This window comes from Pseudophryne corroboree, chromosome 8 (genome assembly GCF_028390025.1).
Source record: "Pseudophryne corroboree isolate aPseCor3 chromosome 8, aPseCor3.hap2, whole genome shotgun sequence".
In the NCBI taxonomy this organism is placed as follows: Eukaryota; Metazoa; Chordata; class Amphibia; order Anura; family Myobatrachidae; genus Pseudophryne; species Pseudophryne corroboree.
In genome coordinates, this window is record NC_086451.1 from 306,577,377 (window position 1) to 306,602,755 (window position 25,379).

General features: G+C 45.9%; 1 protein-coding gene across 3 annotated transcripts in view; it reads left to right on the top strand.

Moving 5' to 3' along the window:
- TBC1D8B (TBC1 domain family member 8B) overlaps positions 1-24,115 on the top strand; it is a 235,323-nt gene extending 211,208 nt beyond the window's left edge. For all 3 annotated transcript variants that reach the window (XM_063937365.1, XM_063937367.1, XM_063937366.1), the window contains exons 16-21: positions 2,034-2,277; positions 2,397-2,462; positions 2,705-2,788; positions 15,059-15,115; positions 18,964-19,061; positions 19,933-24,115. In XM_063937365.1, coding sequence (XP_063793435.1) covers positions 2,034-2,277; positions 2,397-2,462; positions 2,705-2,788; positions 15,059-15,115; positions 18,964-19,061; positions 19,933-20,319 — 936 coding nt within the window. In that variant the 3' untranslated portion in view covers positions 20,320-24,115. The remainder of the gene's footprint in view (positions 1-2,033; positions 2,278-2,396; positions 2,463-2,704; positions 2,789-15,058; positions 15,116-18,963; positions 19,062-19,932) is intronic.
- The last annotated feature ends 1,264 nt before the right edge of the window (positions 24,116-25,379 follow it).

Consider the following 25,379-nt stretch of genomic DNA (forward strand, 5'->3'; position numbering starts at 1 on the left):
GGACCTGTTACAACAGGGGACCTGTCTGTTCCAAGACTTACCGCTGCTGCGTTTGACGGCATGGCGGTTGAACGCCGGATCCTAGCGGAAAAGGGCATTCCGGATTAGGTCATTCCTACTCTAATAAAGGCTAGGAAGGACGTGACAGCTAAACATTATCACCGTATATGGCGGAAGTATGTTTCTTGGTGTGAGTCCAGGAATGCTTCTCCGGAAAAGTTCCATCTGGGCCGTTTCCTTCACTTCCTACAGACTAGAGTGAATTTGGGCCTAAAGTTAGGCTCCATTAAGGTTCAGATTTCGGCCCTGTCCATTTTCTTTCAGAAGGAATTGGCTTCTCTTCCAGAAGTATAGACTTTTGTCAAGGGAGTGCTGCATATTCAGCCTTTTGTACCTCCAGTGGCACCCTGGGACCTTAACGTGGTGTTGCGGTTCCTTAAGTCTCACTGGTTTTAACCACTTAGAACGGTGGAATTAAAATATCTCACTTGGAAAGTGGTCATGTTGTTAGCCTTGGCATCGGCTAGGCGAGTGTCGGAGTTGGCGGCTTTGTCTCACAAAAGCCCTATCTGGTTTTCCATGTGGATAGAGCAGAATTGCGGACTCCTCCTCAATTCTTGCCCAAGGTGGTTTCATCTTTTCATATGAACCAACCTATTGTGGTGCCTGTGGATACGCGAGACTTGGAGGATTCCGAGTCCCTTGATGTGGTCAGGGCATTGAAAATTTATGTGGCCAGAACGGCTCGGGTTAGAAACACAGAGGCACTGTTTGTCCTGTATGCAGCCGACAATGTTGGCGCTCCTGTTTCGAAGCAGACTATTGCTCGCTGGATCTGTAACACGATTCAGCAGGCCCATTCTACGGCTGGATTGCCGTTACCAAAATCAATAAAGGCCCACTCCACTAGGAAGGTGGGCCCTTCTTGGGCGGCTGCCCGAGGGGTCTCGGCATTACAGCTAAGCCGAGCTGCTACTTGGTCGGGTTCAAACACCTTTGCAAAGTTCTACAAGTTTGATACCTTGGCTGAGGAGGACCTCATGTTTGCTCAATCGGTGCTGCAGAGTCATCCGCACTCTTCCGCCCGTTTGGGAGCTTTGGTATAATCCCCATGGTCCTTACGGAGTCCCCAGCATCCTCTAGGACGTAAGAGAAAATAAGATTTTAAACCTACCAGTAGATCTTTTTCTCCTAGTACGTAGAGGATGCTGGGCGCCCGTCCCAGTGCGGACTACATCTGCAAGACTTGTATATAGTTTTTGCTTACATAAGGGTTATGTTACAGTTTTGATCAGTCTCGGGCTGATGCTGTTTTGTTTCATACTGTTAACTGGTTCGTATATTCCAAGTTTACGGTGTGGATGGTGTGGGCTGGTATGAATCTTGCCCTTAGATTAACAAAAATCCTTTCCTCGTACTGTCCGTCTCCTCTGGGCACAGTTTCTCTAACTGAGGTCTGGAGGAGGGGCATAGAGGGAGGAGCCAGTGCACACCCATACCTAAAGTTCTTTTTTAGTGCCCATGTCTCCTGAGGAGCCCGTCTATCCCCATGGTCCTTACGGAGTCCCCAGCATCCTCTACGGACTAGGAGAAAAAGATTTACCGGTAGGTTTAAAATCTTTTTTTTTTTTTTAGCCCACAGATGGACTAGGGAACTAAGGCCGGGTAAACATTAGAATGATGGGAATCATTCTGTCCTTTATTATACTGCACCACCTTGCATGCGATATGTTCTGATTGTTCGTGCAGCATAGCAAACCAGAAGATATTGTGTACGAGTCGCAGGAGCATGCAGTCGGGCATACAGACTGCACGATTTGTCATTCTAGTGTGCAGGTGCACTTGGTAACCCTTTTCCCTTAGATTTCTGAAAGAGTTAGTTGTATATAGGCTTTTATGACTTAAAAATAGCTGAGATTGAATCAGTTAACTTGTTAGCAAAGTATCAAGCATGACATTTCTTTATAGGGTTGTCAAACAATTATATTTGACCTTTTATTGTAATGTACTGTATCTCATTGTGTTTATTCAAGAGAGAACACTTCTTGTCTTGCTACTGGAGTGTGAACAACAGTAGTATCCTCAGTCATCATGACCCAAGCCTGCCGTACCTAGAACAATATCACATAGACTGCCAGCAGTTCCGGACTCTCTACCATCTTCTCAGCCCCTGGGCATACTCTCCCAGCGTAGACTCACTTGCATTGTGGACTTTCCGTCTCTTGGATGAAAACTCTGATGGTCTAATTAATTTTAAAGAATTTTCATTTGCATTTGGTGAGGAAATATCCTGTATTCTGTGTGTTTTGAAATTAAATGCGTCACTATATAAACAGCATGTTGGAAAAACCTGTATCCTATATAATTGTTTATCACTTTTCATTTTAATGTTTTAGATGTGATGTTCAATGGCAGCTTTACTGACCGGCTCAAGCTACTCTTTAAAATGCACATACCTCCAGGTAAGTTGTTTATGTTTTTTCACGTGGTCTCTTGAAATAAAAGTATGGACCTTTTAAATAAAGTATTCTAAAAACTGCAAAAATGTATACGCTTTAAATAAACCATTACTTGTACAATATTTCTTACATTTTAAATGCTATGCATTGATATTCAAAGGATTAATGTGATGATGTGACATATAGAGAGAACCGGAAAATGCTGGGGAAATAGTTTTATTTTTAATGCTTTTTATATATTTTAGCTTTTACTGATGTGGGAGCTACGAGCCCTTCAGAGGAAGCCAAGCTTTCCAAGGAGGATCTGATGCATTTTAGCCAACTTCATGGTAAATATAATTGTAATGACATTGCAGTAGAGAGGAGACAGATGACATTATGCTTTACCTCTACGAACACCTTTATACTGTATATTACCTGAAACAATGTTTAGTCAAGTTCAGGAGTTATGTGTCTGCTCTTAAGTTATGTATCCCTTGTATTCTTTATGGCAATGTATAGCTGTGTTCTCTTGCCCTGGGCTCTAGATTCGAAATATAGGCTCTGTTGGCACGCCAGGTCCCACGCACCTCAGCCATGCTTATTTTTCACTCAAAATGTGAGTCCTATTTACATAAGTAAAACAACTGGGAGTGATAAAGTACATTGCTAGCTTGCACTGATCAGTTTGTACATCTGTGTGCGACTGAGTCTGGATCTGTACACAAAGTGCTGCGATGCCACAGATTTTTCTCACGCCATGTTCAGTTGTGCTTCTTCTGTGACTTTGCATGTGTAAAACTAGTTCCTGTGCGGTTAAAGGCGTAGCCCAGCATTTCTAATACACTATGAGTGATGTTTCGCTGCACCTGGGATCTAAATAAGATGCAAAACGTAAAGAGAAAATGGTTCGGTACTTCTCACGGAGCGGCTAATTCGCACCCGACTTGTCACACCATATGGTTTACAGTATGGACGATAGGTGTATGAGGCCACAGCTGTATAGATGTGGAATGCAGTGTGTCCCTTCCTAATACCCTCTGCCGCTGTGCAGCGCTAAATGGCCCTCATTCCGAGTTGTTAGCTCGCAAGCTGCTTTTAGCAGCATTGCACACGCTAAGCCGCCGCCTACTGGGAGTGAATCTTAGCTTAGCAAAATTGCGAACGAAGTATTCGCAATATTGCGAAAAGATTTATCTGTGCAGTTTCTGAGTAGCTCGAGACTGACTCTTCCAGTGCGATCAGTTCAGTGCTTGTCGTTCCTGGTTTGACGTCACAAACACACCCAGCGTTCGCCCAGACACTCCCCCGTTTCTCCAGCCACTCCCGCGTTTTTTCCCAGAAATGGCAGCGTTTTTTCACACACACCCATAAAACGGCCAGTTTCCACCCAGAAACACCCACTTCCTGTCAATCACCATACGATCACCAGAACGAAGAAAAAACCTCGTAATGCCGTGAGTAAAATACCAAACTTCTTAGCAAATTTACTTGGCGCAGTCGCAGTGCGAACATTGCGCATGCGCAATTAGCGGAAAATCGCACCGATGCAAAGAAAATTACCGAGCGAACAACTCGGAATGAGGGCCAATGTGCGTCTTTTTGCACTACTCATGCTCAGAAAATGAGCGCGCATGCAGTCACATTTTATTTCGGTTCTTTGACAATTAAGACCATATTGTCGTAAGGGTCAAAGAATCCATTCTCACAGCATTCTCACAAGTTCAGTGAGGGCACGTAACACAAAAGTGAGCAATGCAACCCTGCAACAAAATGTAAGTGACCATCTTCTTGTGTCAGTGAGGGGAACAACTGCTGTAAGCCTCAATGGCTAGGGCCTGCATGGAATGCAGTGCCTGGCAGTCTGTAATGCGTAGTAAGGTGCGTGGATCCTATGGTAGACAGTCATGCAGAAGGCACTGGTTTGGCAGAAAGGGAAGCAACCTTTATACTTGCTTGAAATGTTATTCTAATGGTGGGTACACACTGATAGATATATCTGCAGATCAATTGATCTGCAGATATATCTATGGACGGATCGGGCAGTGTGCTGTGCATACACACTGCCCGATCCGTCGGGGGCTGACGTCATGAACTGGGCGGGCGTGTACACACGCCCGCCCAGTTCAGCTGTCGTCCACCACCGGCTACCGCAGCTTGTGTACGGGCGGTCAGCTGGTCGCCCGTACACACACAGCGATGCGCCAATATATTGGTAGATATATTGGCCGTCGGCTGTGCTGCAGGGCCAACGCGATATGTCTGTGAACGACGGAGTTTACAGACATATCGCCCGTACACACTAGCCGACGGATCCCGCGATATATCAGCCGTTCAGTAGAACGGACGATATATTGGCCAGTGTGTACGGGCCTTAAGTTTCCTAGTGGACAGTCAAGCAGGAATGACTTATACCCAGGTTACAAAGTTGCTGTATAACCTTTGAACTGAACCTTTGAACTGCACTTGCAGGTTCTGTCACTGACATATTACCAACTTTTGCTAAATCCTTGGTTCAGTCATAAACTGTCTTTCCCAGGTGATAGATGAATGGAACTGTTCCTCTACATGCTTAGCTGAATCTGCAGCATGTGAACCCTTGTACCTGAGTGCGCTTGGAAAGCTTTCAGCAGGTGCCACCAGATAAGCCAGTATTGAAGCAGGCACTGGCTCATTCATTGCAGGTTCTAGTTCAAGTTCCTCTTCTTTATAGAGAATTCAAGAGCACTCTTAAGGGCTAGGTCCTGGAGTTTGAGTTCTATATTGGACAGCCTTGGACGATTTGATTCCAAGGGGTGAATTTACTAAAGCTTCTAAAAAAGAGAAATAAGATTTTGTCTTTTAGAAAATGATAGACAATATCTTATTGGTTGCTATGGGCAACATCACCAATTCTCTGTTTCTCTTACGTCCTAGAGGCTGCTGGGGTCCACAATACTACCATGGGGTATCGACTGGCTACTAGGAGACACTGGCACTTTAAGAGTTGAGAGTGTGGGCTGGTTCCTCCCTCTATGCCCCTCCTACCAGACTCGGTTTAGAAAATGTGCCCGGAGGAGCCAGTCACAGCTAGGGGAGCTCCATAGGCGTTCTTTTAGGGTTTTTTTTTTTTGTTTTTTTTTAGAGTTTAGGCACAGGGAAGCTGCTGGCAACAGCCTCCCTGTGTCGAGGGACTAAGGGGGGTGGGGGGGTGGGAGTAGTGTCCGCCCTGAGGGGTCTGAGCCACTATCTCCGCTGACAGGACACTGAGCTCCTGAGGGGATCGAACGTTCGCCACCACAGGGGATCGCTCACCACAGCAGCATGCCGCCACCCCCTTACAGAGCCAGAAGACTTCAGTGGCGAGTTAGTCACCGGCCCCCTGGCGAGCGGGGAGCCGGTGTGAAGATGGCAGCAACAGTGTAGGGAGCGCAGTACTAACTGCGCTCCAGGGCTCATCGGTACATGGTGCGGCGCTGTGAGGGGCGCTCTGAGCCAGCGCCTACACCCTACACTGTCCAGCAAGCCTGTCAGGGTCCCAGGATCGCTGCCAGCACAATTCCTCAGGCCAGTATAAACTACAGGAGAGCGGGAAGCAGCGCCATGAAAGGGGGCGGAGCTTCTCAGAGTGGACCCAGCAGCGTTCAGCGGCATCTTCCTGCCTGCAGAACCGCTGACAGGGAGAGCTGTCCCTCCAAGTCAACTCCAGCTATCTTGTACGGTACCAGTGGGTTGTAGAAGGGAGGGGAGGCTGTGTAAAGTCTGTGTAGTCTTTTAAGTTACACAGACAGCGCTGGTAGTTTAATTAGTTCTACCTTAAAAAGCGCTATGTGTGGGTTGGCTCCAATCTCTGTGTCTCTCTGTGGCACACTTGGGGTAAACTGTGTTTGACATTTCCTTGTGTGTGTGTGTCTGTGTGTGTATTTGCTATCTCACATAGCCATGTCTAGGGACTCTGTGTCATATGCTGCAGAAGATGTTTCCTCTCAGGAGGGATCCATTCCATGTACACAGGATTGTAATGCTTTGTCTCAGATCCCTATTGTTGAAGCTAATACTGAGATTGAAACTCAGGAGTTGAAGAAGTCTATGGCAGTTTGGTCAGGCTCTGTCCCTATTCCTGCAAAATCCCCTAGCATGTTCCCACAGAAATGTGCACTTGCCCAAATTATGCAAGATGACACGGATACCGATTCTGATACTTCAGACGGTGATGGGAACATGCTGAGGGGGGCAGCATCCCTTGCAAAGGGGGTGCAGCTCATGATGAGGCCATTAGAGATGTGTTAAACATTAATGACATTACATCTGAGCAGGTGGAGGAGGCTTACTTCACTGATAATAAGAAAGCCCCGCTGACCTTTCCCGCGTTTAAAGAATTAAGCGCTATATTTGAGAAATCATGGGAAAACCCGGAGGAAAAATTCCAGATCCCAAAAGGGGTTTTGGTTGCTTTTCCCTTCCCTGAGGAAGATAGGAAAAAATAGGAAAACCCACCCTTTGTTGACGCATCTGTCTCCGGACTGTCTAAAAAGGTGGGTTTTACCTGTCCCTGGATCTACCGCGTTAAAAGAACCGGCTGATCGTAAGATTGACACTACACTCAAATCCATTTCCACTGCTTCAGGAGTGGCGTTAAGGCCCAGTGTTGCCTGTGCATGGATTTCTAAAGCCATAGTAAAGTGGTCAGGCACACGACTAGAGAATTTGGATACAATGGATAGAAGTGACATTGAATTGTTCTTACGTAACATACAGGATTCTGCAGGATTCATCGTGGAATCCATGAAGGACCTGGGTACGCTGACTGCACGGATATCTTCCATGTCGGTCTCAGCCCGCAGGGGTCTCTGGCTACGCCAATGGTCTGCAGACGCAGAATCCAGGAGAAGTGTGGAGAACCTACCCTACACAGGTCAGGCTCTATTTGGGGAAGTGTTGGATGCGTGGATTTCCATGGCAACCGCGGGTAAGTCACCTTTCCTTCCCTCTGCAACACCTTCTACGAAGAAACCATTTTCTTCAGCTGTGCCGCAGTCCGCTAAGGCAAAAAAGTCCAAGCCTCCTACCACTTTCTTTAGAGGTGGTTATGCAAAATCCAAAAAGCCTGCACCCGCGGGCTCCCAGGACCAGAGACCTGCTTCTGGTTCCTCAAAATCCTCAGCATGATGGTGGGCCACAAAGCCTGGAGGACGAGCTGGTGGGTGCGAGACTAAGACATGTCTGGGTGTCGTCCGTCCTGGACCACTGGGTACAGGATATTGTGTCCCAGGGGTACAGACTGGAGTTCAAGAGCTCCCGCCTCACCGATTCTTCAAATCAGGCTTGCCAGCTTTGCTGACAGACAGGGCTATCCTACAGGAAGCCATCCTAAAATTGGAAAAGTCACAGGTCATTGACCCAGTGCCACCTCATATGCAAAACAAGGGTTATTATTCCAACCTTTTTGTGGTACCGAAACCGGATGGTTCACTCAGACCAATTTTGAACTTGAAATCGTTGAACCCTTACCTGAGGGTGTTCAAATTCAAAATGGAGTCTCTCAGAGCAGTGATTTCAGGTCTGGAGGAGGGAGAGTTTCTGGTATCCCTGGATATCAAGGATGCATACCTCCACATTCCGATTTGGCTGCCGCACCAGGCTTATCTCAGATTTGCACTGTTACAGTCACTATCAATTTCAGGCACTGCCATTCGGCCTCTCCACAGAATCGAGGGTGTTCACCAAGGTGATGGCAGAGATGATGGTTCTCCGCAGACAGGGGGTGAACATAATTCCATATCTGGATGATCTGCTGATAAAGGCATCGTCCAGGAAGACGTTGTTGCAGTCCATTGTTCTCATGACTCATCTGCTCAGGGAACAAGGTTGGATCCTGAACCTTCCAAAATCACATTTGGAGCCGACCGGGAGGTTGTCTTTTCTGGGAATGATCCTCGACACGGAAGTGCAGAGGGTGTTTCTCCTGGAGGAGAAAGCTTTGGTGATACAAACAATGGTCCGGGATGTCCTGAAGCTAGCCCGGCTTTCAGTTCATCTGTGTATTCGCCTTCTGCGGAAGATGGTGGCCTCTTACGAGGCTCTGCAGTATGGAAGGTTTCATGCTTGGCCCTTCCAACTGGATCTCCTGGACAGGTGGTCGGGATCTCATCTACACATGCACCAGAGAATACGTCTGTCGCCGAAAGCAAGGATTTCACTCCTCTGGTGGCTGCAACTACCTCACCTTCTGGAGGGCCGCAGGTTCGGGATTCAGGACTGGATCCTTCTAACCACGGATGCAAGTCTCCAGGGCTGGGGCACAGTCACTCAGGGGGAAACCTTCCAAGGACAATGGTCAAGCCTGGAATCCAGCTTTCCAATAAACATTCTGGAACTAAGAGCCGTCTACAACGGTCTTCTCTAAGCGGCCCATCTTCTGCAAGATCGGGCCATTCAAGTGCAGTCGGACAATGTAGCAACGGTGGCTTACATAAACAGACAGGGCGGAACGAAGAGCAGAGCTGCAATGTCAGAGGTAACAAGAATCATCCTCTGGGCAGAAAAACACAGGTTAGCGCTGTCAGCAATCTTCATTCCGATAGTAGACAACTGGGAAGCGGACTTCCTCAGCAGACACGATCTCCATCCAGGAGAGTGGGGACTCCATCCGGAGGTGTTCACGAAGGTAACAGATCTTTGGGGTGTACCTCAAATAGACATTATGGCCTCTCTTCTCAACAAGAAGCTTCAGCGGTATTGTTCCAGCTCGAGGGACCCGCAAGCCGTGGCGGTGGACGCCCTAGTGACTCCGTGGGTGTTCCAATCTGTGTACGTGTTTCCTCCACTTCCACTCATTCCAAGAGTTCTAAAACTCATAAGGAGAACAAAAGTTCAGGCAATCCTCATTGCTCCGGATTGGCCAAGAAGGGCTTGGTACGTGGATCTTCTGGATCTACTGCTAGAAGAGCCCAGGCCTCTTCCTCTTCGGGAGGACCTGCTGCAGCAGGGGCTGTTCGCTTATCAAGACTTGCCGCGTCTATGTTTGATGGCATGGAGGTTGAACATCAGATATTAGCTTGGAAGGGCATTCCGAACAAGGTTATTCCTACCCTGATACAGGCTAGGAAAGGAGTAATGTCTAAACATTACCATCGTATTTGGAAAAATATGTATCTTGGTGTGAGTCCAAGAAGTTTCCTACTGGGATGGTTTTGGGATGGGATGGATGGAGTTTCAACTGGGATGGTTTCTCCTCTTCCTGCAAGCAGGTGTGGATATGGGGCTGAGATTGGGATCCGTAAAGGTCCAGATTTTGGCCCTATCCATTTTCTTCCAGAAACAGTTGGCTTCCCTCCCCTGAAGTTCAGACTTTTCTGAAAGGGGTTCTGCACATCCAGCCTCCCTTTGTGCCGCCTACGGCGCCCTGGGATCTTAACATGGTGTTACAGTTCCTCCAATTGGATTGGTTCGAACCTCTACCTACCGGAGGTTGAGGTCAAGTTTCTCACATCGAAGGCTGTCACTTTGTTAGCCTTAGCTTCTGCCAGAGCCGTAACTAGACTTTTTGGTGCCCTGTGCCAAAAGAGAAAACTGGTGCCCCCCATTCTTCCAATAGAGACAAAACTAAATAATCAGCATTGAGCTTGAGCAGATCTATGTAGGGTGCAGCCACACATCCAATCTCTTGCAGCCACACACTACATAGAACTGCTCAGCCGCAATGCTGATCATTATTTCACAAAGTATAAGGTAAGCATCAAATAGTTAGAATTCTCTAGCTTACAATTATCTACCTTTCTATGCAAGGGCAGATAGCTCAATGAATAGAGTATCTGACTGCAATGCCACAGGCAATGGGTTCGAATCCTGGGTCTGTCAGCATATTGAAGTGTAATAAAGAACAGTGTGACTGAATATCAAAGAAATCTCAAGTTGAGTTTATGAACGTTGTATAGGTATCAGCGACAGAAGGGGTCAGTGTAGGAGACAGGGGTGGTCAGGAGATGCTGGGCTTCAAAAGGGGGGGGAAACTGCAAGTGAAAGTAATTAAAACAGATAATTGACAAGTGCTGCCAACAGCGCCCCCTACCCTGCAGCGCTATGTGCGGTGCCCCCTCCGCACACACCTAGTTACGGCCCTGGCTTCTGCTAGACGTGTGTCGGAGTTGGGGGCTTTGTCTTGTAAGAGCCCCTACTTGATCTTCCATGAAGATAGAGCTGAGCTCTGGACTGATCAGCAGTTCCTTCCGATGGTTGTGTTGGCATTTCATATCAACCAACCTATTGTGGTGCCAGTTGCTACTGACTCCTCATTTTCATCAAAGTCCTTGGATGTTGTAAGGGCTCTGAAAATCTGTGTGAAAAGGACTGCTCGTCACAGAAAATTGGACTCTCTGTCCTGTATGATCCCAAGAAACTTGGGTGTCCTTCTAAGCAGACGATCTCTCGCTGGATCAGGTTCATTATCCAGCATGCGTATTCTACAGCAGGATTGTCGTGTCCAAAATCTGTTTTGGCCCACTCTACTCGTAAGGTGGGTTCTTCCTGGGCGGATGCCCGGGGTGTCTCGGCTTTACAACTTTGCCGAGCGGCTACTTGGTCTGGGTAGAACACGTATGCAAAGTTCTACAAGTTCGATACTTTGGCCCCTGAAGACCTGAAGTTTGGTCAATCAGTTCTGCAGGAGCACCCGCACTCTCCCGTTCTGGGAGCTTTGGTACATCCCCATGGTACTAATGTGGACCCCAGCATCCTCTAGGACGTAAGAGAAAATAGGATTTTAATTACCTACCCGGTAAATCATTTTCTCGTAGTCCATAGAGGATGCTGGGCGCCCGCCCAGCGCTTCGTGATCCTGCAGTGGTTACTTGGTTCAGTACTGGTTGGTTCTTTGTTAAGTACTGTTTTGTTAATTGGTTAAGTAATCTTTTCAGCCGTTGCTGGGTTTTCAAGCTGGTTAGCTTGGTTTGCATTGTATGTGTGAGCTGGTGTGAATCTCTCCACTATCTGTGTATAATCCTTCTCTCGAAGTTGTCCGTCTCCTCGGACACAGTTTCTAGACTGAGTCTGGTAGGAGGGGCATAGAGGGAGGAGCCAGCCCACACTCTCAAACTCTTAAAGTGCCAGTGGCTCCTTGTGGACCCATCTATACCCCATGGTACTAATATGGACCCCAGCATCCTCTACGGACTACGAGAAAAGGATTTACCGGTAGGTAATTAAAATCCTGTTTTTAGAAGCTTTAGTAAATTTACTCCCTAGTGTTCATCACAAGAATAAAGAGTGTAGTTTCACAGGGTATGCGGTAAATTGCCGACTGTCTGGATCCCCGACGGACAGGCTACAGACGTTGGAATCCCAGCAGCCGGGGAAATGCCGGCAGTCAGAATCCCGACCCAAGGTCCAGATTCACGCCACCACCCAAGGGGGAATATAATAGTGTTGGTCGTCTCTAGGCCCGAAGGGTGGCGAGCACAGCGTGACCGCGAGGGGACTCGCTGCTGGGATTCTGGCTGTCAGATTCCCGGCGTCGTCTCCTGACTGCCAGGATACCGACCGCCGAGATCCCATACCGATCACGTTTCACAGGAATCCAATATGGACAACTCACTGTGTTTTCATGCAGACTTGAAAATGCAAAACAGTATGGGATTAATGAGTTAAGGTCCCCATACACTACTGCAACTTCTCCGAGGGGAGAAGTCGCGTACGATCTCCCTTGAACTGCCCGGCAGCTTCCCGGGCGGCAGGATCAGTCCTTTTGCATACAATGTATCGTATGCATTCCCAACCAAGGCTGCCAGATCCGTTAAATCTGTAGTGCAGCCCTTGCAGTCTTCGGCTCTGATCCGATGCGCACGGGGCTATGCATTGGATCGGAATCGGAGGTAAAACACATGCGATTTGACACTTTTCATCCGATTTTCTCTGCCCGATGTATCGAAATAGGATGAAAAGGGCCCAAATCGCACTAGTGTATGGACACCTTTAGGGTGGCTGGTATACACACCAGGGCTAACAGGATCTGGTAAAGCTTGTGCTATATGCAGGGGCGCATGTTCGGGGGCACTAGCAGAAACTCCCAATGGGGGAGGAGCATGATGAGTTTAAATCTGACTCTTCAGACATTCACGCACCCATATCTCTGTGCTCAGGGAAAGTGTGTTCACGTCATTTCCTGTCTGAGCATCATGCCATAGGAGCCAGAGCATGCAGAGGCACAACGGAAGCGTGTCCCACTAAGTAAAACGTTAAGGGAGCAGTGAGAACGATCTTAACCCTGGGTAAGAAATACGTAGCTTCACCTCTGTAGAGATTCATATACTGTAAATGGGAATATATGGATGCTCCTATAGTGAGATTGTCTATGGTCAATACTATGCTTATCTAGAGTTCAGAGCACTTAAGGATAGTCTGAATAGGAAAATAGGTACCATCTTTTTCCATTTATATAGTGGCTGGTGCCCCTCTGAGACATTTCTGCTCGGCTTGGATCAGTAATGTGGAAAAATGGTCTGAACAACTCCAGCAAAGTCTTGTAGGCTTAAGGCTTGGAGGGTGTATTCTGTGTCTTAGAATACCCTAAAGTCTTTGCATTTTTTGGGTGATTTATTTTATCATGACAAAGCTGGATAAGATTATTGGATAGGCAACGGGCAAGAAGACATTCCCTCCTAATGCTAAGTCTGCCTAAACAGCTGGGATCACGGACCTTTCGCGCAACCAATAAAAGTAACGCAGTTAAGAGAGCAGTCCTTGTGGGGACAACAAAAGCAAGCAAATAAGCTGGCAACCAAGCCCCCAGAAAAACGGTCTGCGTGACAGGTTGTCAAACCACCCTGTAAGCAGCTTTGATGGGAGCCCGTTTGATTCTCTTCCAGGATCAGTTCCACATCAGATTTTTAGGTAAATATCACTGTTACTAGTGGTCTTCCAGAGCACATGGTAAAATATTAGACTTTGTTAAAAGCCATTTATCTATAACTCACCATGAGTGTAATCACCCTGATGCTAGCAAAACAGAGGAGAACAAGGTTTAATTCAGGATTGAATTGTAACAATAGTTGTGAGCTGCGCTTCCTGTCATGTCTAGTGGTGGAGCTGCACTGCCATTAGATCTAGAGAGGTGGGCACCGAGGGCAGACTAGTCTCGACCTTCCGTCTATGTTGAACCTTTTCCTGTATTGACCTAGTGCATGTTGAACAAAAGTGGTTGACCCAATGATCCACAATTGGTCTGGTCGTTCATACATTGCCCTGCACATTGGCGTGCCTTCTTGTAGATAGAAGCACCAATATAGACATGCGCCACTGTCATGAAGCGCACACCGCCGCTGTAATACATTGGGAGAAAAGCGTTATCAGTGCACATAACGTGCGCTGATACAACTTCTCCCCCATATCGAGCCTTCTTACATCTACCTCGGTCACACACAATATATAAGTGTCACATATCAAATTAATCTGCACTGTCTCCTGGTGCATCCTAGTTTCATTGCGTGGCTAATAAGACACATTTCGGAGGAAATAGACGCCTAATGGTACCAGAGTTGCACAGGACCTAGCGACTAACTCACGCCAGGCATCTCTCGCTGCATGGCATATGGAGGCTAGATGCACACGTACACATCTGTACTTTAAATCACATTTATTCCACCTACAGTCCTACCCCCTTATTCCTTAACAACTTTAAGGTCTCTTTTCACCCCATTTTGAACCTGAAGACCCCCAAACTTATGTAGATAGCTTCAGGACAGAATATTTGATTTGTCCTCAACAGTAAGGAGCAGAGGTTCATTTATGTGCTTGTTCCAGACTGCAAGGGTCACCAACCCTTTTTCAGATTTGCAATGCATCTTGCAATTTCCAGTTTCGCACTTTGCCATTTTTTAGTTTTGAGACAGTCTCTTAGGTGTTGACAAAGATCATTGAGAAATGGCTGCAGCTTGACTTTGACATGAATTCGAAGGGGAGCAGTTCCTCTCAAGTGTCAGAGACCCAAAGGTGTTGCCTGTCATTGCCTAATCAGTTCTATGGAATTTACAATTGATTTATCTGGTCCCTTTCTTTGGCATTGCTTCCACACATCCTAAAAAAAGTGAAAAGTTAGGGCGCTAGAGTTCTGTTGGTGGATAGATAATATTAATGTGCCCGCTGTGGTGTCTTCTTAGGAAGGTTCTGTTACCTCATAGGCAGTTTTAACATCTGAGATTAGCACAACTTTAATGGTATGGCAGTTGAAGGGGAACATTATATAAAATGAATAATATCTTGTCAAAAGAATTATGTACAGTAAACAGTTGGTGGTGGCTATGGTGCTCTTTCATATGATGCTGTACTACTAATTTAGGGGCTCATTTATTAACGAGTGATAAAACTGGTTGTTAATGATAAAGCTTGTTGTGTATGATAAATTGTGCTCCAGCCAATCTGCTTCTGTCATGTGTTAGACAAAATGACAGTTGGGAGCTGATTGGGTGAAGCACCATTTGTCATAAGCAACGAGTTTTAGCATTCACAATGAGTTTTGCCACTTGTTGATAAATGGGCCCCTTAATTTCATTTAGAAGCAGACAGAAGCACAAAACAGACAGACAGCATGTATTAATTTCCCTTTGTGCTTATTGATATGTAACTATAAAATGCTATTTTTCCAACAGTAACCTCACCTACAGAAGATCCCAGTCCCGATGACAAAACAAAGAGCCCTGAAAAAGGTACTTTTGAAAATGTATTAATTATAACATGGGTGTAAGCCTAGTTGTTGCTGCTTAAAGACGAATTTTGATTTGGAATAGTAAATATTACAGTCTATAACTCTGAGCTTTTCAATTATGCATAGTTGAGGCAGTAATGATCAGAATAAAGCTTTTCAATCAGTAGGCGTCCATGACATCTTTGAAACCATAATTAATTATAATTGTCCCTCTGATCAATTCACAAAGAACTGATTGTATTACTGGTTGTGACATTCCCTTGTAATACACTGTTGACTATTTTTTACACTTCAACTTCATCATTGGCAAATTAAAATATTACATAAAACTTGCTCCTAACATCAGCAGCCGTACAGTACCTAACAACATGAACTACTAAAGTCCTCATAATGAAATAAAGCAAAACAGGGTACAGTAAATGGTGCTGATGAATTACCAATTTCTCTGACGTCCTAGTGGATGCTGGGAACTCCGAAAGGACCATGGGGAATAGCGGCTCCGCAGGAGACTGGGCACAAAAGTAAAAGCTTTAGGACTACCTGGTGTGCACTGGCTCCTCCCCCCATGACCCTCCTCCAAGCCTCAGTTAGATTTTTGTGCCCGAACGAGAAGGGTGCACACTAGGTGGCTCTCCTGAGCTGCTTAGTGAAAAAGTTTAAGTATAGGTTTTTTATTTTCAGTGAATCCTGCTGGCAACAGGTTCACTTCACCGAGGGACTAAGGGGAGAAGAAGCGAACTCACCTGCGTGCAGAGTGGATTGGGCTTCTTAGGCTACTGGACATTAGCTCCAGAGGGACGATCACAGGCCCAGCCTCAACAAAAAACTAGACAGATATTGCGCCAGGTCAAGGGACCCTCAGGCAATAGCTGTGGACGCTCTGGTAACACCGTGGGTGTACCAGTCAGTGTATGTGTTCCCTCCTCTGCCTCTCATACCCAAGGTACTGAGAATCATAAGAAGGAGAGGAGTAAGGACTATACTCGTGGCTCCGGATTGGCCAAGAAAGACTTGGTACCCGGAACTTCAAGAGATGCTCACGGAGGACCCGTGGCCTCTACCTCTAAGAAAGGACCTGCTCCAGCAGGGACCCTGTCTGTTCCAAGACTTACCGCGGCTGCGTTTGATGGCATGGCGGTTGAACGCCGGATCCTGAAGGAAAAAGGCATTCCGGATGAAGTCATCCCTACCCTGATCAAAGCCAGGAAGGATGTAACTGTGCAACATTATCACCGTATTTGGCGTAAATATGTTGCGTGGTGTGAGGCCAGGAAGGCCCCTACAGAGGAATTTCAACTGGGTCGTTTCCTGCATTTCCTGCAAACAGGACTGTCTATGGGCCTAACATTATGGTCCATTAAGGTTCAAATTTCGGCCCTGTCGATTTTCTTCCAGAAAGAACTAGCTTCAGTTCCTGAAGTTCAGACGTTTGTCAAGGGGGTACTGCATATACAGCCTCCTTTTGTGCCTCCAGTGGCACCTTGGGATCTCAATGTAGTTTTGGGGTTCCTAAAATCACATTGGTTTGAACCACTCACCACTGTGGACTTAAAATATCTCACATGGAAAGTGGTAATGCTGTTAGCCCTGGCTTCAGCCAGGTGTGTCTCAGAATTGGCGGCTTTATCCTATAAAAGCCCTTACCTAATTTTTCATACGGACAGGGCAGAATTGAGGACTCGTCCTCAATTTCTCCCTAAGGTGGTTTCAGCGTTTCACTTAAACTAGCCTATTGTGGTACCTGCGGCTACTAGGGACTTGGAGGATTCCAAGTTGCTGGACGTAGTCAGGGCCCTGAAAATATATGTTTCCAGGACGGCTGGAGTCAGAAAATCTGACTCGCTGTTTATCCTGTATGCACCCAACAAGCTGGGTGCTCCTGCTTCTAAGCAGACTATTGCTCGTTGGATTTGTAGTACAATTCAGCTTGCACATTCTGTGGCAGGCCTGCCACAGCCAAAATCTGTAAAAGCCCATTCCACAAGGAAAGTGGGCTCATCTTGGGCGGCTGCCCGAGGGGTCTCGGCTTTACAACTTTGCCGAGCAGCTACTTGGTCAGGGGCAAACACGTTTGCTAAATTCTACAAATTTGATACCCTGGCTGAGGAGGACCTGGAGTTCTCTCATTCGGTGCTGCAGAGTCATCCGCACTCTCCCGCCCGTTTGGGAGCTTTGGTATAATCCCCATGGTCCTTTCGGAGTTCCCAGCATCCACTAGGACGTCAGAGAAAATAAGAATTTACTTACCGATAATTCTATTTCTCATAGTCCGTAGTGGATGCTGGGCGCCCATCCCAAGTGCGGATTGTCTGCAATACTTGTACATAGTTATTGTTACAAAAATCGGGTTATTATTGTTGTGAGCCATCTTTTCAGAGGCTCCTCTGTTATCATGCTGTTAACTGGGTTCAGATCACAAGTTGTACGGTGTGATTGGTGTGGCTGGTATGAGTCTTATCCGGGATTCAAAATCCTTCCTTATTGTGTACGCTCGTCCGGGCACAGTATCCTAACTGAGGCTTGGAGGAGGGTCATGGGGGGAGGAGCCAGTGCACACCAGGTAGTCCTAAAGCTTTTACTTTTGTGCCCAGTCTCCTGCGGAGCCGCTATTCCCCATGGTCCTTTCGGAGTTCCCAGCATCCACTACGGACTATGAGAAATAGAATTATCGGTAAGTAAATTCTTATTTTAAAAGTCTCAATACATTTCTTCAGGTACAGCAAACAGAGAGGGGGGGTGCTCCCCGCCTGGTATTCCCCCAGCACACTGACTATAATACCCGCAACAATACCTGAACCTATCTGGTAGTAGAATTTCAGAGATATTTGTTACATGAATTAGCAAATACATGGAAAAGCTGCTGAGCCATGTCAAGGCTTCTCTGATATCAGCAGTCCTACACTAGCTAATAGCAGTGCCCACGTAGTGCCATGTGATTTTTATACAGTAAGGGCTCATGATAAAGGCTCATACAAAATTACATCCATATTGAGGGCTAGCTTACCTGAGAGCCACCCCTAAGATCTCCCATTAGCGCTACAAGGAAGGGCATACCTTCCAAATGCTGCTCCCATTCAATGCCTTCTCACACATGCAAACAAGCAGTGGTAGCAGCTCAATCAATCTGAAGTTACTTGTCAGGTGCTAGAAAAGGGGAGGGGTCACAGCAAACAGAGAAGGAGGGGTTCTTCCCCTCCCCCTGGTATCCCCCAAGCACACTGACTAATACCCGCAACAATACCTGAACCTATCTGATAATAGAATTTCAGAGATATTTGTTACATGAATTTGCAAATACATGGAAAAGCTGCTGAGCCACGTCTAAAGCTAATCCTCAATCTGGATGTAATTTTGTATGAGCCTTTATCATGAGGCCTTACTGTAGGCAAATCACATGGCCCTATGTGGACACTGCTATTAGGCAGTGTAAGACTGCTGATATCAGGATAGCCTTGACGTGGCTCAGCAGCTTTTCCATGTATTTGCAAATTCATGTAACAAATATCTCTCAAATTCTATTACCAGATAGTTTCAGGTATTGTTGCTGGTATTTTTTCAGGTACATAAACATTCCTTTCAGGTGAACTTAAATCCACATCTTCCACTGCTTCTGTTGTACAACTATACATGTAAAAGAAGAGAGAACTGGCAATAGTGATATCTTCAATGCACAGGTCACCCGGTACACTAAGTAAATGATATGATGTCCCAGATGGTAGAGTCTCCTCAGGGCATGTCCCAGATGGTAGAGTCTCCTCAGGGCATGTCCCTATGCATCTGAAGTATACATGTGCTTGAAATTTGGAGTTCTGTAATTGTATTCACCTAATTTTTTTTCTTTCTTTGAAGGAAAGGGAAAGATTGACATTCAGGCATATCTAAAACAGTGGCAAGATGAACTGGTGCGTAAGGAGGAAAGCATCAAAGACTTGCCCAGAATGAACCAGGTAAGGAGTAACAAAGAGCAAGCGATACGTGTGTATATTTATGTACATTATAATATATAATATGCGTTAACATTCCATATTAGCTGTACTGTAATTGTTAGTCATTTTGCATTGGGGAAATAGGATGATGTTGCTTTCCATTTGTACAGTGTCTCATTGATCTCTCTAAAAAGGAACCAGCAGTAGTCCCCCATCACTGCAGGGTCCCAGTGCCCTTGGTAACGATGCTCCATTGTCAGAAATCCTTGGTGAAAACGTTGCCCCTGTTTATCACTTACATTGCCCAGGATGTCAGGGAAAAGTCTAGATGTAGATGTAAAGAGTGAATTTTAAGTGACATTCTACAACCCATATTCTTGTAGTTGTCAATAGTTCATTCACGATGGACACGTAGTTTGCCTCTTTTCTGTTCCCTTAAAATCCACACACATCAGCCTTGAAGGAGAAACAAGCAGCAGACTCCATTTCTGTCAATTTAGGTTTAAATATTTAATCCCTAAACAATTTGCTTATTTGGTGGCCAACAAATATTCCGCCTTTTATCGCTTAACTTTGGAAATGTTTCCTTCAGATAACTGAACGCCAGGCCTTCTTTATCCAGAGCTTTCACTAAATTCTTCATTAGGCCCAAAATAATGTTGAAGCGGAGGTAAAATGATTTTATGCAGCACAAGCAATGGAGTGTGCTGGGCAGTTTTCTGTCCCTACTCTGACATCCCATGTGGTATTCGTTTGCTGAGATCAGTTATGTTTATGTGGGTATACGTCTCTCCTCCACTCTTCATAATCTTCATCTGTGTTGAATATGATTATTACTCTCCACTTATGTGCTAGCTCTTATCATGTTGTATTATTTTAAATCTCTCATTAGACCCAATTCATCCAGTTTTCAAAGACGTTATACAACTTATTTCATGGGGACCCTGAAGAAGAGCTTCTGTACCGCGCTATTGCAGTGGTCACCAGCCTCCTCCTCCGAATGGAAGAAGTGGGGAGGAAACTGCAGAATCCTGCTTCACCTTCCTCAGAGGCAGGTACTGAACACAATGACACAACTCAGGGGACTAACTCTCCAGCGGACAACACCTCTGCCCACCCTTCCAAAGAAGCCACAGAATGGTCGTTTGCTTTTGAACAGATCCTCGCTTCACTACTGAATGAGCCTTCCCTGGTCAGATTTTTTGAAAAACCTAGTAACATAAAAGCCAAGTTAGAAGCTGCTAGAACCTCACAAATGCGAGCTAGTAAAAGGGTATAAAATATTAACTTCTCATGTCCATTACATAGGCCACTACATGACATTGCCACATAACCTGTTACGTTCTGTTTTATTCAAGTGGGTCACAGTTCTCAGACACTTTTCTACGTTTTCAGGGCTTCAGTACAGTTTTTCTTATGGCGGAGAGGCCACTTTTCAGATGCACTGTAGATGTTTGCATTCCAGTGGAGGGTGCATTATTGATGTTATTATGTATAATAAATGTTCTGTATGCTTGCATTAAGAGCGTCCCTTTTTAAATATTCTTATATTTAAAGCCAGCGTCACACAGACACTTGGTATGTAGCCTAGGAATTTATCCACTCTGTATACATGCAGCATTTGAAGAGAACTTTACTGCGTCTTAGGTGCAGGCAAAGGGTGGATGAATGGCAAGCTCGAAGGCTGAAACGTGGCATTAATCGAATATGCTCACGGCCTCTTGTGTTAGCGAGAAATTATAATTATGCTATGCCTTTATTCTGACTTGTGTTCTGTTACATAGGCAGATTTCAGTTCCCACTATTAGAAAGTGAAGCATATAGTGTACTGCAGTTTTGTTTTGTTTTTGTGATCAAAGTGTTTAGTTGTGTACACATAGCAATGTCTGTATAGTGTTCCGTTAATTTTCTGTGTAAAATAATTGCAATGTCTGGATAATGCATGTTTTTGAAAACTCTTGCTTTTCAGATACTACGGTATTGTTACTCTTGTAATCAGAATATTGTGTTAAATCGCATAATGTATTTGTGCCCTCCGCACATTGAAATCTGTGCAGAAGAATTATTCATGAGATTGCAGCATATCAGTCCACTAGGTACTAGTGATAACATTGAGCTATGAAGCATGCCTCTCAGAGGTTGATAGTCTGAATATTGGTTCCGTCTACAAAATTGCTGCCTCCGCTGTGTGTAGGTGGAAGATAGACTTTAACATTTTGTGGTAGGCATTTCACAAACTACCACATTGGTTTTTTCAAACATTAGCTCAGGATTTGTCTGTGTGTTGTGTGTTTCACTTACTATTCACTCTTGCCCCTAAATATACAATGGAAGAAGCCATCTTACTTTTTAAGCTACTAAAACTAGGAAACTGATAGATTTTTCCAGACTTGTCTTTCCACTCTCATTTCTACTGTGCAATTTACAATCCACAGGGCATTCTAGCAACCTCCTGTACGATCCACAGAGCATTCTAGCGACCTCTGTACGATCCACAGAGCATTCTAGCAACCTCTGTACGATCCACAGAGCATTCTAGCGACCTCTGTACGATCCACAGAGCATTCTGGCGACCTCTGTACTATATACAGAGCATTCTAGCGACCTCTGTAACGATCCACAGAGCATTCTAGCGACCTCTGTAACGATCCACAGTGCATTCTAGCGACCTCCGTACGATCCACAGAGCATTCTAGCGACCTCTGTACGATCCACAGACCATTCTAGTGACTTCTGTACGAAATACAGACCATTCTAGCGACCTCTGTGCAATCCACAGAGCATTTCTAGGGACCTCTGTACGGTCCACAGAACATTCTTGCGACCTCTGTGCAATCCACAGAGCATTTCTAGGGACCTCTGTACGATCCACAGAACATTCTAGCTACCTCTGTACGATCCACAGAGCATTCTAGTGACCTCTGTGCAATCCACAGAGCATTTCTAGGGATCTCTGTACAAGCCACAGACAGGAACATAGAGAGGTTAGTCAGGGTCAGGTGCAGTGCAATTTACGATCCACAGAGCATTCTAGCGACCTCTGGGGGTAATTCCAAGTTGATCGCAGCAGGAAATTTTTTAGCAGTTGGGCAAAACCATGTGCACTGCAGGGGGGGGCAGATATAACATTTGCAGAGAGAGTTAGATTTGGGTGGGTTATTTTGTTTCTATGCAGGGTAAATACTGGCTGCTTTATTTTTACACTACAATTTAGATTGCAGATTGAAACACCACACCCAAATCTATCTCTCTCTGCACATGTTATATCTGCCTCCCCTGCAGTGCACATGGTTTTGCCCAATTGTTAACAAACTTGAAGCTGCGATCAACTCAGAATTACCCCCTATGTACGATCCACAGAGCATTCTAGTGACCTCTGTACGATCCACAGAGCATTTTAGCAAACTCTGTAAGATCCACAGAGCATTCTAGTGACCTCTGTAAGATCCACAGAGCATTTCTGGGGACCTTTGTACAAGCCACAGACAGGAACATAGAGAGGCTAGTCAGGGTCAGGTACTGATTGCCCCCCGCCCCCCCAAAAAAAGTCCAAAACAGCAAACACATATGCATACAAAATTTATATGTGGCCCGTGCTGCACAGGGAGGGTGCTGTGTGCCCCTCAGCCAGGGCCAGATTTTCAGGAAGGGGGGGTGACCTGGCTCTGGCAAGTAGTACCCTTCTCCCCAGTGGCACCATCTTCCCAGTGATATTCGTGAAGATGACGCATGTGCACTTAAGAGCACAGTCTCTAGCGCAGTACCACAGTCTTTGCTTGCAATGCACAGTGACATCTTCCCGAAGATGTCACTGGGAAGGTGGTGCCATGGAGGAGAGACACGCTTGCCAGGGCAAGGTAAGTATACTTGGGGGAAGGGGGGATCCACTCCACCCTACCACTCACCCTTACTCGGCGGCACTGGCTACAGGGCATTCTAGCGGCCTCTGTGCAGCCCAAAGGGCATTCTAGCGGCCTCTGTGCAGCCCAAATGGCATTCTAGCGGCCTCTGTGCAGCCCAGAGAGCATTCTAGCGGCCTCTGTGCAGCACAGAGAGCATCCTGCTGGCCTCTGTGCAGCACAGAGAGCATACTGGTTTAAAATGTTTACTCTATTCTAGCTGCTGAGACAAAATTGAAAGAGAGACTGTATTTTTAGAAAAGGTCATCCTTGCCAGCCCTCCTCAGGCCCACTTATGTCTGAAATCTTACATTTTGGGGGTTCAGGGGGTAACTATCAGAACTAGTTTTAAAGTGTGAGATAAGTGTGCCTTCATCTGTCACAAAGGACATTTTTCCGTATTGACATGAATCTATGGATAGTTTTTGATATATTATTGAATTATAAAATTATGTTGATAGTTCAAATTAAATTGTAAATTTAGCATTTCTAAAGAAAGCCATAATAAGATGCAGGTGTTTCCATTTGTCCTACATGCCTTCTTCAAGATGAAATTTTAATATTGAAGATTTACAAGTAAACTCGCAACATTATTGAAATTACACAAACATGTACTGTAGCCTTACCTTCCAGTAAGACAATTGCTGGTGTTATTTACTTGCAATTCGCTGTCCTATCAAAAATGACTGTATACTGCGCACATTACTCCCTGCGTGCCCATTGCAATGCTTCCGCCACCCGCTAAACAGTTGAAAAGGAAATTGTAAACAAAATACAAACTGAACACAAAGCTGTTTTGTCCTGTATACAGTGCTGCTATTGGTCTAATCCAATCCAATTGTTAATCTGTGTGTGCTTTTTCCACCATTGTTGCAGATTTATATTTCTTTAATCAATGAATTTACTTTGTTTATATAAAACCATTCCAGTTTTTTTTTTTACTTGCATATTTATATTTATTTTGCAAACAATATGTATATATTTTAGCTGTGCCTCAGTCTTTCAGCTGCATATTATGAAACCACTCGGCTGTGTAAGGGCTGAATTAATATGCAGGGATATAAAAAACCTGAAGCTTACAAAACAACCATTAATACTAAAGTTAATTTCTCTAACGTCCTAAGTGGATGCTGGGGACTCCGTAAGGACCATGGGGAATAGCGGCTCCGCAGGAGACTGGGCACATCTAAAGAAAGCTTTAGGACTATCTGGTGTGCACTGGCTCCTCCCCCTATGACCCTCCTCCAAGCCTCAGTTAGATCTCTGTGCCCGAACGAGAAGGGTGCACACTAGGGGCTCTCCTGAGCTTCTTAGTGAAAGTTTTAGTTTAGGTTTTTTATTTTCAGTGAGACCTGCTGGCAACAGGCTCACTGCATCGAGGGACTAAGGGGAGAAGAAGCGAACTCACCTGCGTGCAGAGTGGATTGGGCTTCTTAGGCTACTGGACATTAGCTCCAGAGGGACGATCACAGGCCCAGCTTGGATGGGTCCCAGAGCCGCGCCGCCGGCCCCCTTACAGAGCCAGAAGGCAGAAGAGGTCCGGAAAATCGGCGGCAGAAGACATCCGGTCTTCAACAAGGTAGCGCACAGCACTGCAGCTGTGCGCCATTGCTCTCAGCACACTTCACACTCCGGTCACTGAGGGTGCAGGGCGCTGGGGGCGGCGCCCTGAGACGCAATAATAAACACCTTGGATGGCAAAAAATGCATCACATATAGCTCCTGGGCTATATGGATGCATTTAACCCCTGCCAAAATACATAAAAAAACGGGAGATAAGGCCGCCGATAAGGGGGCGGAGCCTATCTCCTCAGCACACTGGCGCCATTTTCCCTCACAGCTCCGTTGGAGGGAAGCTCCCTGGCTCTCCCCTGCAGTCACTACACTACAGAAAGGGTTAAAAAAGAGAGGGGGGCACATATTAGGCGCAGTATTAACTATACAGCAGCTATAAGGGGAAAAACACTTATATAAGGTTATCCCTGTATATATATAGCGCTCTGGTGTGTGCTGGCAAACTCTCCCTCTGTCTCCCCAAAGGGCTAGTGGGGTCCTGTCCTCTATCAGAGCATTCCCTGTGTGTGTGCTGTATGTCGGTACTTTTGTGTCGACATGTATGAGGAGAAAAATGATGTGGAGACGGAGCAGATTGCCTGTAATAGTGATGTCACCCCCTAGGGGGTCGACACCTGAGTGGATGAACTGTTGGAAGAAATTACGTGACAGTGTCAGCTCTGTATAAAAGACAGTGGTTGACATGAGACAGCCGGCTACTCAGCTTGTGCCTGTCCAGACGTCTCATAGGCCGTCAGGGGCTCTAAAGCGCCCGTTACCTCAGATGGCAGATATAGACGCCGACACGGATACTGACTCCAGTGTCGACGGTGAAGAGACAAATGTGACTTCCAGTAGGGCCACACGTTACATGATTGAGGCAATG